Source organism: Gadus morhua, chromosome 20, assembly GCF_902167405.1.
Source record: "Gadus morhua chromosome 20, gadMor3.0, whole genome shotgun sequence".
In the NCBI taxonomy this organism is placed as follows: Eukaryota; Metazoa; Chordata; class Actinopteri; order Gadiformes; family Gadidae; genus Gadus; species Gadus morhua.
The window spans coordinates 1,172,781-1,193,007 of NC_044067.1; the positions used below are offsets into that span (position 1 = coordinate 1,172,781).

Genomic DNA, 20,227 nt, shown 5'->3' on the forward strand with positions numbered 1-20,227 from the left:
CAAATCTATGTATCGCTATCACCAAATGACTATCGGCCCATAGATCTGCTGTGCCACTGCATTGAGCAAGTGAAGGAATGGATGTGCCGAAATTTCCTTCAACTAAATGAGGACAAAACAGAGATAATTGTATTTGGTCCTAAAACGGAAAGGCTTAAAGTAACCCAACACCTTCACTCTCTGTCCCTGAAAACCTCAATCAAAGCCAGGAATCTAGGGGTTATCATGGATTCAGATTTACATTTTGACAGTCACATCAAATCAGTTACAAAATCGGCATATTATCACCTTAAAAATGTAGCAAGACTTAGAGGGCTCATGTCCACCGAAGACTTACAAAAACTTGTACATGCCTTTATCACTAGTAAGCTTGATTACTGCAATGGTCTCCTCACAGGTCTTCCAAAACAAACTCTGAGGAAGCTTCAGCTTGTTCAGAATGCTGCTGCTAGAGTTCTAACAAAGACCAAAAGATTTGATCATATTACACCAATTCTGAAATCATTACATTGGCTTCCTGTAGGTCAGAGAATTGATTTTAAAATCATGTTGCTAACCTATAAATCCCTACATGGTTTAGGCCCAAAATATTTAACTGATATGCTTCCACTACATCAGCCTTCTAGACCACTAAGATCCTCTGAGACCAATCTGTTAATTATCCCCAGAGTAAACACAAAACATGGGAAAGCAGGATTTAGTCACTATGCAACAAATAGCTGGAATAAACTCCCAGAGGATTTAAGACTTGCCCCAACTCTGAGCACCTTTAAAACAAGACTGAAGACTTTTATGTTTGCTATAGCTTTCTGCTAAAATCTTAAATACATTGCACTTTCTAAAAAGCTTTTTTAACTTTGCCTTTATTTTCTATTTATTTTATTGTATGACAATGTTTATATGTGAAGCACTTTGAGTCTGCCTTGTGTATGAAAAGTGCTATATAAATAAAGTTGCCTTGCCTTGCCTTGCCTATATCTGTAAAAGGCTAAACAAGTTGTGTTTGGTTTGTAGACGGTTGTCGTTGCTCTGTGTTTTTGATTTGATTTGTAATTTAGCCTAATTTCTTTGATTTGCTGTAGATTTCTATCTGCTTTCACATCTGGATTCTCCTTCCTGACATGAAAGTGTTGTATCTTAACGAACCCAAACGAGGTACCAACAGATGAAACTGATGGAAGAGTACTTTGTCAGCCCTGGTAGCTCGCCGTGATCGTATAGTGGTTAGTACTCTGCGTTGTGGCCGCAGCAACCCCGGTTCGAATCCGGGTCACGGCATTAAAACACAATGTCACGGCATATGGGTTAGCTTTTATCTGCAAAAGGCTAAACAAGTTGTGTCTGGTTTGTAGACGGTTGTCGTTGCTCTGAGTTTACATTTGGACGGGCGAATTTCATTTGACAAGTTGTGTTTGCTCTGTAGACGTTTGTCGTTGCTCTATGTTTACATTTGGACAGGCATATTTCATTTGAATACTTAAGTCTCATAGGTTATTCTGTTTAAGTGCATATTTCCTCTATTATGGTGTTTAAGAACAAATTTGTAGCTGATCGTAGTTTTTTATGGGGTAAGTTTTCGATTTGATTTGTAATTTAGCCTAATTTCTTTGATTTGCTGTAGATTTCTATCTGCTTTCACATCTGGATTCTCCTTCTGGACTTAAAAGTGTTGCATCTTAAAGAACCCAAATGAGTTTCCATTTTCCAACACATGAAACTGATGGAAAACCATTTTCACGGCCCTGGTAGTTCGCCGTGATCGTATAGTGGTTAGGACTCTGCGTTGTGCCTGCAGCAACCCCTGTTCGAAATTCGGGTCACGGCATTGAAACACAATGTCACGGCATACGGGTAATATTTTATCTGTAAAAGGCTAAACAAGTTGTGTTTGGTTTGTAGACGGTTGTCGTTGCTCTGTGTTTTTGATTTGATTTGTAATTCAGCCTAATTTATTTGATTTGCTGTAGATTTCTATCTGCTTTCACATCTGGATTCTCCTTCCTGACATCAAAGTGTTGTAACTTAGAGAACCCAAACGAGGTACCAACAGATGAAACTGATTGAAGAGTAATTCGTCAGCCCTGGTAGCTCGCCGTGATCGTATAGTGGTTAGTACTCTGCGTTGTGGCCGCAGCAACCCCGGTTCGAATGCGGGTCACGGCATTGAAACACAATGTCACGGCATATGGGTCAGCATTTATCTGCAAAAGGCTAAACAAGTTGTGTTTGGTTTGTAGACGGTTGTCGTTGCTCTGAGTTTACATTTGGACGGGCGAATTTCATTTGAGAAGTTGTGTTTTCTCTGTAGACGGGTGTCTTTGCTCTATGTTTACATTTGGACAGGCATATTTAATTTGAATACTTAAGTGTCATAGGTTATTCTGTTTAAGTGCATATTTCCTCTATTATGGTGTTTAAGAACAAATTTGTAGCTGATCGTAGTTTTTTATGGGGTAAGTTTTCGATTTGATTTGTAATTTAGCCTAATTTCTTTGATTTGCTGTAGATTTCTATCTGCTTTCACACCTGGATTCTCCTTCTGGACTTAAAAGTGTTGCATCTTAAAGCAACCCCGGTTCGAATGCGGGTCACGGCATTGAAACACAATGTCACGGCATACGGGTCATGTTTTATCTGTAAAAGGCTAAACAAGTTGTGTTTGGTTTGTAGACGGTTGTCGTTGCTCTGTGTTTTTGATTTGATTTGTAATTTAGCCTAATTTCTTTGATTTGCTGTAGATTTCTATCTGCTTTCACATCTGGATTCTCCTTCCTGACATGAAAGTGTTGTATCTTAAAGAACCCAAACGAGGTAATAACAGATGTAACTGATGGTGTTGCACTTCGACAGCCCTGGTAGCTCGCCGTGATCGTATAGTGCAGGGCTATTCAACCTCCTTAAAAAGTGGGCCCAAAAGGAAAACCACTGGGGGTCCATGGGCCACACAGAGTAAAACTACGTGAATGAATCGCTACAAATAAATCGTACTTAAAGCCCATGATGCAGGTTAACCGGAAGTTTCGATTAATGTCTCCAAAATGGTGATAAAGTCCAGTTTTTGTCGTTTTTGGTTAGTAACGGTTATTTTTTACGCAATTCGGCGATGACGTCACGTGAGGTAGACGCATACTAGAACTAGCACTATGGCGTCTGACGGGGATGAGACTGATTATGTCGTTGGCTCAGATCAGTAGGCTACCCTAAACTTAGTCAGAAGATCTAGAAATAGAAGGCATATTATGTCTTCTATTTCTTCTAAATATGGGCTAGCTTGACAGTCCCACCTGTAAACCCCTAGTGTTTATTTCTAAGCTTTTACCTTTCTCCGGTGAAAATGTTGTTTGCAAACGTAGCCGACGCCGAGTAGGCTGGTCATGTCTTCAGTGTGATTATTTTTGATAGTGCTAACTAGTTTTCCTCGTGATTGATAGTAGTAAGCGTGTCTGTGTCGCTGTGTTTGGCGGTGTAGTCCCATGGAAACTGTGGTGGAGAGCTTGTGTTGTAGGGAGGTGAGCGCGTTTTGGTCGCTGGTCGAGGAGCTCACCCCGCGGCCAGCAGATGTAACGTGCCTAACGCAGCATCCTGGATTTGAGGCATGCTGCCTGAATCCGTTTGTGTTAAAAATAGCATACTCACACTTCAGGCAGGATCGTGGTCCCCTTCAAGCCAGCACGCACGAGTATGTTCATAATTTATGTTTACTTCACAAATCTTTTTACACAGAGTCCTTTGAACCAACAGTTATAGGTGACAGGAGATGTGTTGCATACACAAAAAACATGCATAAGAAACAGGCTTAAAATTACGTTTCCAACCTACTTACAGAGAGTTTTAAACTTAAGAATCTTTCCTACTTATCCCTACTAGGCAATACCGGTACACTGCGTACAGGCAGGCTATACGCTGGGCTGATGGCATTTTAGGGAGGAGTATAAGGAGTATAAGGAAGCCTCTACCCTCTTGTGTGGTTTCAACCATCAGACAGCAATTCTAGAATGGTGACCAGACCTATCAGGGCTTTCAATGGCCTTGTTTGGAGGAAAATTAATAAAAATAATTGTTATTCTTATTCTGTTGTGATCATTCAATTGCCCTTAAAATGTTATAAAGTACACAGAACACATGCATTTTGGTTAAAAAAAAGTTATTGGCATTGCTTGTAATGGTTACTGAACAAAGACACAGGTTGGAATTAAATCTATATAAAAAAAATGGTTAGGCACAAAACATACAAGGAACACTGATGAAGGGCTAGACCCGCAATGTTTAATTCTAATTCTAATTAATTCTGCAATAGTGTGGTCATACCCGAGGGTCAGTTGCTGGTTCTCTTTCTCTCACACACACACACATACTATTTCATGCATGCATACATGCAGTGATACATGCAAAAGCACATCAAGCAGACACACAGTGAGCCCAGACAACACCGCACACAGAGGTTGACAAGGCACAGGTAAAATGATTGCCAAATTATTTTGAATTACATACAAAGAAATTTCATGCAAATAATAACAACTAAATCATTGGACTTGTCCGTGGAAAGAAATAATAATGTCAAATTAGGTTTTCTTGAAGCGTGACTGCCGGGCTAGGTAGAGGCTGACGGCCTCCTCCTTAGGAATCTGTTCGAAGGATTTGGCGATGGGGGCGGGTGCATCGGAGGACAAATTGGCGCTAATCTCTCGAAGAACCGCGGGTGAATTGGCGTAGCTCTCCCGAAGGGCCTTCATTAATGATGTTGCATAACCTGCAGACATAATAATAATAATATTAATTATAATAATAATAATATTACTTTATAAAGATCATTGTCACTGATCACCGATGTCTCGTGCGCCATCTCAAAATATGATAGAACTGCATGACGCTGCTTACCGTAGGAGGCTGCCTCTTTGATGGGACGCACCACATGGGCACCTTTTCTGAAGCGTGGATACCGCACGCAGTACTTCTCCGTCCCGTCACTTCTCCGTGCTGTCTCGCGATTGGCATTATGATTATGATTATAATGCAGCGCCGCTAAGAGAAGCCTACGAAACACATTTGAGAAAACCTTTGAAACTTGGTGTATGTATGACAAAATACTACAATAGGCATGTTAATAGGTACTATTATTACTATAAAAGGCATAATAATTTGCAGTGTTATTCCATTGGATAGCACTGACCTGCTATACATCCCAAGGTATGAAAACCCTGTGTGCTTGGGCGTGAAGTGCAAGATGAGGGAGTGGTAAGCCTCAAGCGAGAAGGTCTGGTGCTGTGGAGACAGCTGTCGAACATCTTTCAGTAAGGCAGCCCTCATCATTATGTTCTCCAACTTGACTGCTGCCAATGAGCCTGCAAAGACAAAGACAGGTAGGCAGGGAGGCAGACAGACACACAGACGGAAAACGTACAAATAGACAGGAAGATAGACAGACAGAATTCCTTTTTTAAATGGAAACACACATGAAATTGTCCTGCATATGAATTATAGCAAACATAAACAGTAAACAGAATGTTATGAGATTGCCAGGGAATGAAAAAATAATTTCATCACAAAGGTCACATGTCAAAGCATCCAGACAATTACTCAAAGACAGCAAATAAAACAAAACTATGTAGAGCGTGCATAATACCAGTACTGTACCTGGGTCCAGCCACTCTTTGTTGCGCTGATCTCCGTCTAGAGGGCCATGGGCACAACTGGAGAAGGCAGGGGTGTCATGGTCATGGATGCTCCTCATCAAACAATTCCTCCTCATCCATCGGCTCTTCGGGCACCCACGACAAGTTACTGATGACAGTGGCATTATCATCATCATCGTCAACTGTCTGTTCAGGACTAGCGAGGGGAGTGGAGGTTTGTGGGCTTAATGAAGTCTGTGTGCCCACGCTAACCATCTTGGGCTTCAGGTTAACCTGCAGAGCTGTGGCAGAGGCAGTAAACATACCCAAACATATGACAATCATGGCAAATCTAAGCGGCTATGTTTTGGTGTAGGCTATGTATTCATTTCATCAGTGTGTATGGAAATGTCCTGCTTGCAATGTTTTAGACATAATATCTACCCCTTAAAATACCAAAGATTTACCGTGAGACCATCGGGGGGGCTTCAAATAACATTGTGTCCCAGCGTCAGAAGTGGAGGAGGGCAAGGGCTGATCCCCAGTATCGACACTCTCCACAGTGTCTACAGTGTCCACGGTCTCCTGCAGTGAGGCGTCTGTCAACATCTTGCGAAAACAAATATAAAAAAGTATATTAGTATAAAGTATAGTATATATAAGTATATAAAAAAGAAATCGCACGATCACGGTCAAATACAGTATATGTGAAAGCGAACCGTAGCAGTCTCGATCTAACACAAAACGCAAACACACTGTTGTGAAAGCCGCTTGATGATGACGATCACTGATCCAAACACTAGCCATGAAGCTTTCATGACGATATGGACATTTACTTCAGGGCAATTTTGTTTTGGCTCATATTCGTGAATCAAAAAATATGCTCTTCTAATGTCAGACTGATCATGCTTGTAGTGGAGGCTGTGTCAAATGGAACACGGTATGCAAAATACACACAGAGCTAGCTAACGCGCAGCTTGTAATTAGCAGCTATAGCATGATGCTTACCGTGGCAATCTCTCGCTTGCGGCAGACGGTGTCTCTCGACCTCGGGACAGGGCAGGCAGAGTGGTTTGCATGCACAGACGGCACGGCGGTAGGAATTAACTTCGCCGTCCTCTTACTCTTTAAACCAAGTGAGACCATCTTGGCATCCCCTGAGTGGTAATCCTCCTCCTTGAAATGCGCGCTGCATATTCTGGAGTACGCGGTAACAGAGCTAGCTGAAAAATCTGCCCGCCTAAACTTGACAAATTGCACCCAGCTTCGGAGAATCCCTTTGTCCTTGGGGAAGCAATGGACCCTATGTCCACTTTTGCTGGAGACATACAGTAGAAAACCATTTTATCTACTCTCTCTCTCTCTATCTATATATATATGTTATGCTATGCTATGCTATCCCTCACTATCTATCGATGTTATGTTATGCTATGCTATCTCTCACTATATATCGATGTTATGCTATTCTATCTATCTATCTATCTATCTATCTATCTATCTATCTATCTATCTATCTATCTATCTATCTATCTATCTATCTATCTATCTATCTATCTATCTATCTATCTATCTATCTCTATCTATCTAGGCTATCTCTATTTATGTATTTACTAATCTGACACTGTCACTCTCTCACTAGCGGCTTCGGCTGTCGTCCAAAAGCGGAGTACCTTACGTGACGTCATGCAATGCATTGTGGGAGAAATAAGAATCATCGCTAACCTGTGGCTAATAACCACTAATATATCACCTACTTTTCCTTATATTTATATTTTGTGATACCCTACAACATCAAATACAATGGAAAATTGTTTAAATGTTTATTACCAACTAGAAAATTGCCAGAAAAGAAGAAAATATAAACCTGCACCATGCCCTTTAAAGTAGTGTTAACTTAATATATATAATACTACTACATGGAATAAACTTGTCAGACGCATTCCTTCCTTCTTCACTTTTAATCGTATCATTATAAAAGATTTTGTTCTCACATGTTTTGGCCACGTATTTAGGATTAAACAATGTTGTTTGAATCATCACCAAACAGAACTACTGTACATATGAGACATTTTGAGCCAGTGAGTCAGTGAGAAAGATTGCACTGCCTTGTTTTCCTCATCATGAGACACTCATGCAGCTTCTCATAGGTCATGGAGCAACGTGCCCTTGTTCTGATGGCATTCATATGAGGAAAGCTAGACCCAAACGTATCGGTTGAGCCAAACATTGTCAGAATAAGTGATGCCAGTTCCTGATTGTGGGGGACTGATACTGGCTAGTATCACCGGCTACACACAGAAACCTGATTTGCATTCAACAATGTTTCTCCTTTATTTTATTTATTTTTTGCATGCAACCTCTTGCGGGCCAGAAAAAAATTAAGAGGTGCCGCATTTGGCCCACGGGCTGCTAGTTGAATAGGCCTGGTATAGTGGTTAGTACTCTGCGTTGTGGCCGCAGCAATCCCGGTTCGAATCCGGGTCACGGCTTTGAATCACAATGTCACGGCATACGGGTTTGCTTTTAGCAAATTATGCCAACAGGTTTACAAACAGAAATGAACTGTGAGCTCTATTTTTCGTCTTTAACCGAAATAGTTTTAGGAGGCGACGAGATCCCGACCCAACAGCTCCCCCCTCCGGCCCGACACGGAACTCACCGAGCCCATTCAGGCCTGGACTCGCTGTGCATTCTACTGTATTTAATGTAGTTGTATTCCTGTTCGGCATTGATCTGGTGTCGCTTGCATTGAATTTGTTCTATTTTAGTGCCATCTTCCCCCACCGTCCGGGAGTCCTAAAGTGTTCCTCAAACGTACAGACCACCAGTCTATGAGAGGGAGCTACCAGTAGAAGACAGAATGATGTAGTAGTAGTAGTAGTAGTATAAGAAGATACTTTTCTCATCCCCTTGGGGAAATTCAGGCAACCAGTAGCTCACGAAGTCAACCTTACTTTACAAGCAACAAAATGGAATGAAAATGAACATTACAAGTCCACCTCCGCTGTAGATATAAATAAAAAATACCCTGCAGACAAGTGTCACGTTGTCCAGTATAGTTTGAGTATTGGTTCGGTTGGTTGATTTCGTCATCGGCCCTGGTAGCTCGCCGTGATCGTATAGTGGTTAGTACTCTGCGTTGTGGCCGCAGCAACCCCGGTTCGAATCCGGGTCACGGCATTGAAACACAATGTCACGGCATACGGGTCTGCTTTTATGAAGGTTTATTGAGTATTGGTAAAGCAGTTTGAATCTCAACAGAAACGCTTCAATGATGTTCGATCCTTAATGTCTGGGTCAACCTGTAGTCTCATTTACCTGCTGCATGAAATCACTTTTTTATTTACAAATGGACAGCATTGTAAATAACAAAATAGTAATGATAATATAAAAAAAAAAAAAAAAGGTTTGATTCATTTGCCATATTAAGTAATTTAAAAAAAACCTCGTAATTAATCCGGATGTATTGGTTAGGAGCTATGCATGTTGTGCTATACAAATAATACGAATAATGTTTTAATAATTTGAATTAACAATGAATTAACAATGACCCTCGCGTCGTCGCTCCTCCAACGTCAGACGTGTGCGACGGAACCACCGACAGCGGCGCTCGTCGATGATGTAAACGCCGCCTGTCTGACAGCTCAAATGACTCCGTGGGAATGAAGGCACTGTCTCCAACAATAAACCACCACTTCACGCTGCGATCCAGTTAAATAAAAATGAGCTCGGATTAAATCGATCTGAACTTTAATCCGTTGACTCGCGTGGCGGGCTGCAGCATGTCGTTCCTCGTGGACTCCGTCATCATGTTCACCTCTCAGGTACCGCGGGAACTTTATCCACATTATTGCGACGTCCTTAAGTTATAAATGATGGATTGAGATGTAGGACTGTCAGATGGTTCCACTTCCGGGTTGAGGAAGGATTGTGGGGGGGGGGGGGGGGCGTCCACGCGGACAGGAGTCCCCTTCGCTCACCTGTGGCTTTATTCCCACACAGGTGCTCTTCTTTGGTTTCGGATGGCTGTTCTTTATGCGACAGCTCTTCAAAGATTACGAGGTTGGTACCCACTTATAGTCACAGTCTCCATGGAAACAACAGCGCTCTTGGTCCAATATCTGAAGGAGTCCATATTAATGTCTCCTTCAGAATGTTTGTGTCACGATTCAATGCTCATCTCTTTCAAAGCAAACAAACCCTACCTCTGACCCAGTCTGATGTCAGGTGATAATGTCCTCTCGGTCAACAGGTGCGGCAGTATGTGGTCCAAGTCGTCTTCTCCATCACCTTTGCCTTCTCATGCACCATGTTTGAGCTCATCATCTTTGAGATTCTTGGTGCATTAAGCAGTAGGTAAGTGTCCCCCCCCCTGTGCCCGTCCCCCGGGTCATGACCAAAGACCCAGAGGGTTGTTGGATCGTGACCCTGCTCTCCACACTAATGGAACACCTCTCCTCAGCTCCCGGTATTTCCACTGGAAGCTGAACTTGTACGTGATCCTGCTGGTGCTCATCTTCGTGGTGCCGTTCTACATCGGCTACTTTGTGGTCAGCAACATACGCCTGCGTGAGTAGGAGAACATAAGTGGGATCAATAGTACAGAACCTGTACTAGTCTGCGGTCACATGATGAACAAAAGGCTGTGATGTGTAAATCCATCGTGGATTTGTAAACCTCGCTCTGGGATTCACAATCCTGCGCATGGTTTTCTAAATGCGTTCCCTAGGATTTGGTTTATTCGACACAGCAGTGATCCCCCGCGAACACACATCTGGTTCAGACAGACATCGTGTGCTGTACTCTAATAGTCACAGAATGACTCCACCCAGAGAGTATATCACTTAGTTTTTCATGAATACGTTACATTTAGATAATGTTGTTCAATGTCAACAAACATTTTTAACATTGTTTTGAAAATATTGTTGAATTCTTTGAAGGATGATGATATTCAAATTTAGTTAATTAACTAATCTCTTATAATATATTCACTGATTCATGCATTAAGCCTGTGTAATGATACTTTTCCTGTGTAGGGTAGTTAACGGTAATGATACTTTTCCTTTGCTCCGCAGTGCAGAGACAGAAGCTCCTGTTCGCGTGTGTGGTGTGGTTTACCTTCATGTACTTCTTCTGGAAGCTGGGCGACCCCTTCCCAATCCTCAGCCCCAAACACGGTGAGAGCCCCCCCCCCCCCCCCCCCCCCCCCCCCCACTGCAGACAGCTTTTCAAGTATTTGGTTGCTTACTTTTTTCTGAGCACTACCCAAAGAATTCCTGCTTGTAACTACTTGTTTAGTATCGATCATTCATCTGACTCCTGTGATCGGTATTTTCCATAATTTCTGTGATTTTAAAACACTCTTCATCAAAGGAGGGTCTGTTGAGTCACTCAAACGGGGGCTGCTGATTGGCTGAGGAGGGGTTGTATGGGTTTCTTCATCCTCTGATGCTGTGTCTCCCAGGCATCCTGTCCATCGAGCAGCTGATCAGCCGCGTGGGGGTCATCGGGGTCACCCTGATGGCCCTGCTGTCGGGGTTCGGTGCCGTCAACTGCCCCTACACCTACATGTCCTACTTCCTCAGGTAGACCAATCAGGGCCCTTCCTCTATCCTGTGGTCTTCCTGTTTACCGTTCACTGTTGTGTTGTTCAGCGGACTGACACTTCAGCACCTTCCAGCGCATCAGAGCCTTTCTGTTTTGGCTTGTCAGCCGCCCTAGGTGTTAATACCGCTCTGTGTCAGCAACATGCTGGCTGTGGTCAGGGTTCTGTCCGGTACATAAAGCGGTGGTGACGGTTTGCTGTCGATGCTGTCTCCAGGAACGTGACGGACAGCGACATCCTGGCCCTGGAGAGGAGGTTGCTCCAGACTATGGACATGATCGTCAGCAAGAAGAAAAGGTCAGACGCCGTCTTCAGACGGACGGAGGTTATTGTTCAACAAAGCCGCCCCAACAGGCTGCGGTCCACTGACGTCTTCTGTCTGTGTATGTGTGCGTTTGTGTCCGTCTGTCCCTACGTACGTGTGTGTGTCTGTGTGTGTCCGTGCGTGTGTGTCCGTACGTTGTGCCTGTGTGTCCTTGTGTATGTGTCCGTGCTTGCGTGTGTGTATGTGTCCGTACGTGTGTCCCTGCATGTGTGTGTGTGTGTCCGTGTGTGCGCATGTGTTTCTGTGTCTGTGCGTGTGTGTCTGTGTGCGTCCGTTCGGTGTGCGTGTGTCTCTATGTGTGTCTCTTTTTGTATCTTTGTGCGTCCCTTCGGTGTGTGTGTGTCTGTGTGCGTCCGTTCGGTGTGCGTGTGTGTCTATGTGTTTGCGTGTGTGTCTGTGTGCGTCCCTTCGGTGTGTGTGTGTGTCTGTGTGCGTCCGTTCGGTGTGCGTGTGTGTCTATGTGTTTGCGTGTGTGTCTCTCTGTGTGCGCCCGCTGTCCTCCCAGGATGGCGATGACGCGGCGCCAGATGTACCAGCGCGGCGAGGACCAGAACAAGCAGACGGGCTTCTGGGCCATGATCAAGAGCGTGACGTCCTCGCCGTCGGGCACCGAGAGTATCCTCCCTGAGCGAGCCCCCCCCCCCAGACTGCTCCCCACCGGCTGGCTGTCGCCTTTCATGGCTGACTCTGCCGTCGGAGTGTGAATGGGTGGATGGGTGGATGTGAGGCAGTATAGTAGAGCACGTGGGGCGGCCGCGGGGTAGTAAAGCGCGGTGTGCGTGCAGGCGGGTCACCGTGTACCGTGCTGTCCCGGGCGCTCCTTGACCCCTGGTCCCAGACCTCTCCCTGGTGCAGCAGGAGGTGGACGCCCTGGAGGAGCTGAGCCGGCAGCTGTTCCTGGAGACGGTGGACCTGCAGACCACCAAGGTCAGCCCCCCCCCCCCCCAACGCGCTACCAGGTCTGCGTGACGGGGCTTTGCTGTGTCTTAACCCAGGCCTTCCTCTTCCCCAGGAGCGCATCGAGTACTCCAAGACGTTCCAGGGGAAGTACTTTAACTTCCTGGGATACTTCTTCTCCATCTACTGTGTCTGGAAAATCTTCATGGTGAGAATGACTTTGAACCACGTTGGCACACACACACACACACACACACACACACACACACACACACACACACACACACACACACACACACACACACACACACACACACACACACACACACACACACACACACACACACACACACACACACACACACACACACACACACACACTGTCCTAAGATGCCCTTGTGTTTCTGCCCAGGCCACAATAAACATCGTGTTCGACCGCGTTGGGAAGACGGACCCCGTGACGAGGGGGATCGAGATCACCGTCAACTGGCTCGGCATTCAGTTTGATGTGAGACCCCACATGCCAGCTCTCATTGGCTGTCTCATTAGAGCCCCCCCCCCACGCCCGCTCTCATTGGCTGTCTCATCAGACCCCCCCCCCACGCCCGCTCTCATTGGCTGTCTCATCAGTCCATCCCTGTCCTGTTCCTCTCTGGGTCACCGACCACGTGTCGGATCTCATGTGAAGTTAATGATTTCCCATCCATTAAAGTCTTTATCTGCTCCTCCTGTACGTAAAACCTGTCAATGATAAGCTTTTAATGACTCCCCACTCGGTGTGTTCATAATACATATTCATATCTCACTCTGCCGCCAAAGCACCTGGCAAAATATGTTACTCTTTTCTACTGCTGGTGGGACAGACGAACAGATGATTAATGTTTGTGTTTTTGTTGCGTTCGTCCGGCATCTCTGTCCTCGTCTGTCTGTCTGTCTGTCTGTCTGTCTGTCTGTCTGTCTGTCTGTCTGTCTGTCTGTCTGTCTGTCTGTCTGTCTGTCTGTCTGTCTGTCTGTCTGTCTGTCTGTCTGTCTGTCTGTCTGTCTGTCTGTCTGTCTGTCTGTCTGTCTGTCTGTCTGTCTGTCTCTCTGTCTCTCTGTCTCTCTCTCTCTCTCTTTCTCTCTCTCTCTCTCTCTCTCTCTCTTTCTTTCTCTCTCTCTCTCTCTCTCTCTCTCTTTCTCTCTCTCTCTCTCTCTCTCTCTCTCTCTCTCTCTCTCTCTCTCTCTCTCTCTCTCTCTCTCTCTCTCTCTCTCTCTTCTCTCTCTCTCTCTCTCTCTCTCTCTCTCTCTCTCTCAGGTGAAGTTTTGGTCGCAGCACATCTCCTTCATCTTGGTGGGCATCATCATCGTTACCTCCATCCGAGGTCTTCTCATCACGCTGACCAAGGTGAGACTCTCACCTCTACAGGGTCGTGGATATCTGATATAACTTGTTACGTCGGGACCCCTCAGTGATGTTAATTAGAGCTGTCAGTTAAACGCGTTATTAACGGCGTTAACGCAAACCAAATTTTTAACGCGCGATTAACGCAATTATTTTATAAAAAAAAAAAAAAAAAATGTTTTGGCTCAAAACAAAGAAGCAGTAGCCTGACTGCTATGTTCAAATGACATTTGTTCAAAGCAGTCGTTTAATTGCACTATAGGCTCTTTTTTTGTATCGTCCTGTTTTGATCAGTGTATATGCCAATGTTGTTATCAATAAAAAATCATTTGCACAAGGCAAGCCGATGCACTTCACCATGTTAATAAGAGAATAAAATGAGAAGAATTATGGGACAAAAAAATCAAGGGATATTTAGCATAGAAAAATAATGTGCGATTAATCGCGATTAATTAGAGTTAACTATGACATTAATGCGATTAATCACGATTAAATATTTTAATCGCTTGACAGCTCTAATGTTAATGGATCCTTTCTTTCTTCCTAGTTCTTCTACGCCATCTCCAGTAGCAAGTCGTCCAACGTCATCGTCCTGGTCCTGGCTCAGATCATGGTGAGCTGCTGTCCTCCTCCAGGTCTTCTGCGAGCCAACTGGAGCTCAACCTACCCTTCAGCCATCGATTGGTCGACACACTTCCAATCTTCACGTCTTATCGTCCATTACAGCAAATTATTATTAAATCAGAGACACATTTGTTGTGGAAAATATCTTTGAATATTATTCACAATATCACCCACATAAAAAAAACGGGATGCACCAGGTCTGCATCGGTCCCCAGGGAGGAGAAGGTCCTTCCTCCCAGTGGAGGCAGCACCGCCCCGTCCCACGACGAGTCTGCTGGGACAAGAACTCGGTCATCCCGGGCTCTGTCCAAAGGGTCCGTTCAGCAGGGCTACCGAGGGCGTAACACCCCCCTGTCCGTCCGTCTGTCTGTCTGTCTGTGCTGTGTGTCTCTGTCTCCAGGGCATGTACTTTGTGGTGTAACAGTGTGTGTCTCCAGGGTGTGTACTTTGTGGTGTAACAGTGTGTCTCTAACAGCGCTGTGTGTCTGTCTCCAGGGCATGTACTTTGTGTCCTCGGTGCTGCTCATGAGGATGAGCATGCCTCTGGAGTACCGCTCCATCGTGACCGAGGTCCTCGGAGAGCTGCAGTTCAACTTCTACCACCGCTGGTTCGACGTCATCTTCCTCGTCAGCGCGCTCTCCAGCATCCTCTTCCTCTACCTCGCTCACAAGCAGGCGCCCGAGAAACAGATGGTCCTCTGATGACCTCTCTCTCTCGTTCTCTCTCTCGCTCTGTCTCTCTCTCTCGCTCTCTCGCTCTTCCTCTCGCTCTCTCTCTGTCTCTCTTTATCTCTCTCTCTGTCTCTCTCGCTCTCTTCCTCTCGCTCTTCCTCTCTTTCTCGCTCTCTTCCTCTCACTCTCTTCCTCTCGCTCTTCCTCTCGCTCTTCCTCTCGCTCTCTCTCTGTCTCTGTCTCTCTCGCTCTCTTCCTCTCACTCTCTTCCTCTCGCTCTTCCTCTCGCTCTCTCTCTGTCTCTCTCGCTCTCTTCCTCTCACTCTCTTCCTCTCGCTCTTCCTCTCGCTCTCTCTCTGTCTCTGTCTCTCTCGCTCTCTTCCTCTCACTCTCTTCCTCTCGCTCTTCCTCTCGCTCTCTCTCTCTCTCTCTCTCGCTCTCTTCCTCTCACTCTCTTCCTCTCGCTCTTCCTCTCGCTCTCTCTCTGTCTCTCTCGCTCTCTTCCTCTCACTCTCTTCCTCTCACGCTCTTCCTCTCGCTCTTCCTCTCGCTCTCTCTCTGTCTCTGTCTCTCTCGCTCTCTTCCTCTCGCTCTTTCGGCTGAATTCAGGGATTCCTGAGTTCAAGTCTTTTGTGAATCAGGGCTGATTCTATGAGCTGATTGGTCGGCCCGTACTTCCTGAATCAGGAATGGCTGACCGCTGGACTCCTCGTGATTGGACGCTGTACGAGCGTTAGGATTGGTCAGAAGGTTTGAATGGAATTATCGACCACAATTGTTGTGATTGGGTATTTGGTTGTCAGTCAATCTGTTGAACTATAAATCCTTTAAATCGTGTCAGTGTGTGTGGTTTCTTTCTTTGTGAATGGATCGTAAAGGTGCTGGAGGTAATTGGGTAGGAATGATCGAGCCCCAGTCCGCCAATAGCGAGACAGAGCACCCTGGTCACGTGACCAGACATGATGTCGCAGCGTGAGGTCACATGACAGGATGTATGGGGCGGGTTCTGTGTCATTATGGGTCATCTTTCAGGGCGTCTCTACTGTGATTGGTTGGGGATCGGTGACCGGTGGAAGTGGGGAGGCCGGAGGTTTGGACGAACAGGGAGGTTGGAAACATGTGGAGGCTGATTTTAAAACGAAATAAAATAGTTTATTTAAATATTCTTTGTTTTACATAGCAGGTCAGAACAACTGATATATAATGCTTTATATTAGGATATTTGATCATTAAAGTATGCAACATGTTTAATAGCTTATGTTATGTGTAGGGATAGGATATTTTTACAGATTAAAGAAGTTTCATACAACCAGTACTCCAAAGCCTTTAGGAAGGTGACTCATTAGGATACAACAAGTGTTAATGTCATGGCTCAATTCTGTTGATAATCATATTTGCACATTTAGAAGGTAGATGGTTAACAGTGAAGCCTTCTCTTTCCTCAGTCAATGAACTTCTGAGTTCCTCAGGAAGTGTTGGGGCCCTCAATGTCTCGGGACCTAAGGATGAGTTGGGACCCTCAGGATGTGTTGGGGCCCTCAATGTGTTTGGCCTTCAGGATGTGTTGGAGCCCTCAGGATGAGTTAGGGCCCTCAGTGTGGTTGGCCCTCAGGATGAGTTGGGGGCCTCAGTGTGGTTGGCCCTCAAGATGAGTTGGGGCCCTCAGGATGTGTTTGGCCCTCAGGATGAGTTGGGGCCCTCAGTGTGTTTGGCCCTCAGGATGAGTTAGGGCCTTCAGTGTGTTTGGCCCTCAGGATGAGTTAGGGCCCTCAGTGTGTTTGGCCCTCAGGATGAGTTGGGGCCCTCAGTGTGTTTGGCCCTCAGGATGAGTTAGGGCCCTCAGGATGAGTTGGGGCCCTCAGGATGAGTTGGGGCCCTCAGTGTGTTTGGCCCTCAGGATGAGTTGGGGCCCTCAGTGTGTTTGGCCCTCAGGATGAGTTGGGGCCCTCAGGATGAGTTGGGGCCCTCAGTGTGGTTGCCGTTGTTCCAGAGGAGGAGCTTGGGACCAGAGGGGGGCTCACGGCCTTCAGAACCTCAGATCCACGCCCTCCTCAGACGAGGCAGACGACACCGATGGCGTCTGCAAAAGAGCGCAAACTATAATGTTTTTATATCCTACATTTATTCCAATTCAGTAATTAGACGAGGAGAAAGATAGTCTTTTAATCTGTTTAAATGGTGATGCCATTATGGGCATTAAAGCTCACCAGCTTCCGCAAAAGACTCAAGACTCGCATGTTCAGAGTTCACCTGGACTCACCTGTTCAGAGTTCACCAGGACTCTGCATACCCCCCCCCCCCCCCCCCCCCCCTAGTTATAGTATGTTGTACGTCCTGGCACTTAAACCTAGCACTTAGCAATGTGTCTCTGTTGTACACGGGGAATGGGTTAACCTAGTGATAGTTAGTGGTTAGCACTTAGACAGCGATATACTGTTGTTGCTCCATCTGTGGACAAATGTATTGATTGTAAGTGGCTTTGGATAAATGTTGGCTGAATGCCCTGAATGGTAATATAAATGATATAAATGTAAAGGGCCTTTGATTGTTTTCATGTTTGACTCAGGAGCTGCAGCGAGTCGCCTACCCTCTCCCGGGCGGGGGGGTCCGGGGGGGGGGGGGGGTCCCGGCCCCGGCCCGGGGCTCCACCGTGGCCTGGGTCTGGACCCTGGGGCCCGGTCCCAGCAGCGTGGGGGTGATGGGCGCCCCCCGGGCCCGGAGCCGGTCGTAGACGCGCTGCGAGGCCACCAGCAGCTCCAGGGAGGCGCCGCTGCGATGGACCAGCGCCACCACCTCCTCGTGGGCGGAGCTCTCCACGTTGACGCTGTTCACCTCCACCACCACGTCGCCGTCCTGCAGCCCGGCGCGGTCGGCTGCCCCGCCCTGCCTTTCTCTTCCTCTCACTCTCTTCCTCTCGCTCTTCCTCTCGCTCTCTCTCTGTCTCTCTCGCTCTCTTCCTCTCACTCTCTTCCTCTCACGCTCTTCCTCTCGCTCTTCCTCTCGCTCTCTCTCTGTCTCTGTCTCTCTCGCTCTCTTCCTCTCGCTCTTTCGGCTGAATTCAGGGATTCCTGAGTTCAAGTCTTTTGTGAATCAGGGCTGATTCTATGAGCTGATTGGTCGGCCCGTACTTCCTGAATCAGGAATGGCTGACCGCTGGACTCCTCGTGATTGGACGCTGTACGAGCGTTAGGATTGGTCAGAAGGTTTGAATGGAATTATCGACCACAATTGTTGTGATTGGGTATTTGGTTGTCAGTCAATCTGTTGAACTATAAATCCTTTAAATCGTGTCAGTGTGTGTGGTTTCTTTCTTTGTGAATGGATCGTAAAGGTGCTGGAGGTAATTGGGTAGGAATGATCGAGCCCCAGTCCGCCAATAGCGAGACAGAGCACCCTGGTCACGTGACCAGACATGATGTCGCAGCGTGAGGTCACATGACAGGATGTATGGGGCGGGTTCTGTGTCATTATGGGTCATCTTTCAGGGCGTCTCTACTGTGATTGGTTGGGGATCGGTGACCGGTGGAAGTGGGGAGGCCGGAGGTTTGGACGAACAGGGAGGTTGGAAACATGTGGAGGCTGATTTTAAAACGAAATAAAATAGTTTATTTAAATATTCTTTGTTTTACATAGCAGGTCAGAACAACTGATATATAATGCTTTATATTAGGATATTTGATCATTAAAGTATGCAACATGTTTAATAGCTTATGTTATGTGTAGGGATAGGATATTTTTACAGATTAAAGAAGTTTCATACAACCAGTACTCCAAAGCCTTTAGGAAGGTGACTCATTAGGATACAACAAGTGTTAATGTCATGGCTCAATTCTGTTGATAATCATATTTGCACATTTAGAAGGTAGATGGTTAACAGTGAAGCCTTCTCTTTCCTCAGTCAATGAACTTCTGAGTTCCTCAGGAAGTGTTGGGGCCCTCAATGTCTCGGGACCTAAGGATGAGTTGGGACCCTCAGGATGTGTTGGGGCCCTCAATGTGTTTGGCCTTCAGGATGTGTTGGAGCCCTCAGGATGAGTTAGGGCCCTCAGTGTGGTTGGCCCTCAGGATGAGTTGGGGGCCTCAGTGTGGTTGGCCCTCAAGATGAGTTGGGGCCCTCAGGATGTGTTTGGCCCTCAGGATGAGTTGGGGCCCTCAGTGTGTTTGGCCCTCAGGATGAGTTAGGGCCTTCAGTGTGTTTGGCCCTCAGGATGAGTTAGGGCCCTCAGTGTGTTTGGCCCTCAGGATGAGTTGGGGCCCTCAGTGTGTTTGGCCCTCAGGATGAGTTAGGGCCCTCAGGATGAGTTGGGGCCCTCAGGATGAGTTGGGGCCCTCAGTGTGTTTGGCCCTCAGGATGAGTTGGGGCCCTCAGTGTGTTTGGCCCTCAGGATGAGTTGGGGCCCTCAGGATGAGTTGGGGCCCTCAGTGTGGTTGCCGTTGTTCCAGAGGAGGAGCTTGGGACCAGAGGGGGGCTCACGGCCTTCAGAACCTCAGATCCACGCCCTCCTCAGACGAGGCAGACGACACCGATGGCGTCTGCAAAAGAGCGCAAACTATAATGTTTTTATATCCTACATTTATTCCAATTCAGTAATTAGACGAGGAGAAAGATAGTCTTTTAATCTGTTTAAATGGTGATGCCATTATGGGCATTAAAGCTCACCAGCTTCCGCAAAAGACTCAAGACTCGCATGTTCAGAGTTCACCTGGACTCACCTGTTCAGAGTTCACCAGGACTCTGCATACCCCCCCCCCCCCCCCCCCCCCTAGTTATAGTATGTTGTACGTCCTGGCACTTAAACCTAGCACTTAGCAATGTGTCTCTGTTGTACACGGGGAATGGGTTAACCTAGTGATAGTTAGTGGTTAGCACTTAGACAGCGATATACTGTTGTTGCTCCATCTGTGGACAAATGTATTGATTGTAAGTGGCTTTGGATAAATGTTGGCTGAATGCCCTGAATGGTAATATAAATGATATAAATGTAAAGGGCCTTTGATTGTTTTCATGTTTGACTCAGGAGCTGCAGCGAGTCGCCTACCCTCTCCCGGGCGGGGGGGTCCGGGGGGGGGGGGGGTCCCGGCCCCGGCCCGGGGCTCCACCGTGGCCTGGG

General features: G+C 46.4%; 3 protein-coding genes, 1 long non-coding RNA gene and 3 other non-coding genes across 8 annotated transcripts in view; 4 read left to right on the top strand and 3 right to left on the bottom strand.

Moving 5' to 3' along the window:
- The first annotated feature begins 1,206 nt into the window (after positions 1-1,206).
- On the top strand, positions 1,207-1,278 carry trnah-gug (transfer RNA histidin (anticodon GUG)). Its single transcript has one exon. It is a non-coding gene; the product is annotated as a tRNA-His (tRNA).
- Positions 1,279-2,091: 813 nt separating this feature from the next.
- trnah-gug (transfer RNA histidin (anticodon GUG)) lies at positions 2,092-2,163 on the top strand. Its single transcript has one exon. It is a non-coding gene; the product is annotated as a tRNA-His (tRNA).
- A 1,570-nt stretch (positions 2,164-3,733) lies between these two features.
- Positions 3,734-5,913, bottom strand: LOC115533401 (uncharacterized). The gene is made up of 4 exons (XM_030343915.1): positions 5,635-5,913; positions 5,171-5,342; positions 4,879-5,033; positions 3,734-4,750 (listed from the first exon to the last, which is right to left on the bottom strand). The coding sequence occupies exons 1-4, from the start codon at positions 5,807-5,809 to the stop codon at positions 4,563-4,565; spliced, it is 690 nt and encodes a 229-aa protein (XP_030199775.1). The 5' UTR covers positions 5,810-5,913; the 3' UTR covers positions 3,734-4,562.
- Positions 5,914-8,720: 2,807 nt separating this feature from the next.
- trnah-gug (transfer RNA histidin (anticodon GUG)) lies at positions 8,721-8,792 on the top strand. The gene has a single exon. It is a non-coding gene; the product is annotated as a tRNA-His (tRNA).
- Positions 8,793-9,193: 401 nt separating this feature from the next.
- si:ch73-390b10.2 (Golgi pH regulator) lies at positions 9,194-15,247 on the top strand. Its single transcript, XM_030344115.1, has 14 exons — positions 9,194-9,436; positions 9,615-9,674; positions 9,865-9,968; positions 10,075-10,181; positions 10,688-10,789; positions 11,077-11,197; positions 11,434-11,514; positions 12,048-12,157; positions 12,381-12,469; positions 12,555-12,647; positions 12,852-12,947; positions 13,734-13,823; positions 14,368-14,433; positions 14,940-15,247. Exons 1-14 carry the CDS (start codon positions 9,395-9,397, stop codon positions 15,144-15,146), a joined length of 1,368 nt encoding a protein of 455 aa, XP_030199975.1. The 5' UTR covers positions 9,194-9,394; the 3' UTR covers positions 15,147-15,247.
- A 996-nt stretch (positions 15,248-16,243) lies between these two features.
- On the bottom strand, positions 16,244-17,743 carry LOC115533302 (uncharacterized). Its single transcript, XR_003974173.1, has 2 exons — positions 17,704-17,743; positions 16,244-17,196 (listed from the first exon to the last, which is right to left on the bottom strand). It is a non-coding gene; the product is annotated as an uncharacterized LOC115533302 (long non-coding RNA).
- Positions 17,744-18,696: 953 nt separating this feature from the next.
- Positions 18,697-20,227, bottom strand: part of pdzk1 (PDZ domain containing 1) — a 6,999-nt gene continuing 5,468 nt past the window's right edge. Inside the window, exons 7-9 of one of the 2 annotated variants that reach the window (XR_003974172.1) lie at positions 20,156-20,227; positions 19,427-19,649; positions 18,697-19,211 (exon numbers count right to left, since the gene is read on the bottom strand). The exon at positions 20,156-20,227 is cut by the window's right edge and continues 232 nt beyond it. Coding sequence is in view for 1 of the 2 variants with exons in the window: in XM_030343733.1 (XP_030199593.1) it covers positions 19,621-19,649; positions 20,156-20,227 (101 nt within the window). In the remaining variant the exon portion in view is untranslated. Of the gene's footprint in view, positions 19,650-20,155 lie in introns of both variants that reach the window. The other variant, XM_030343733.1, reaches the window with a different exon arrangement.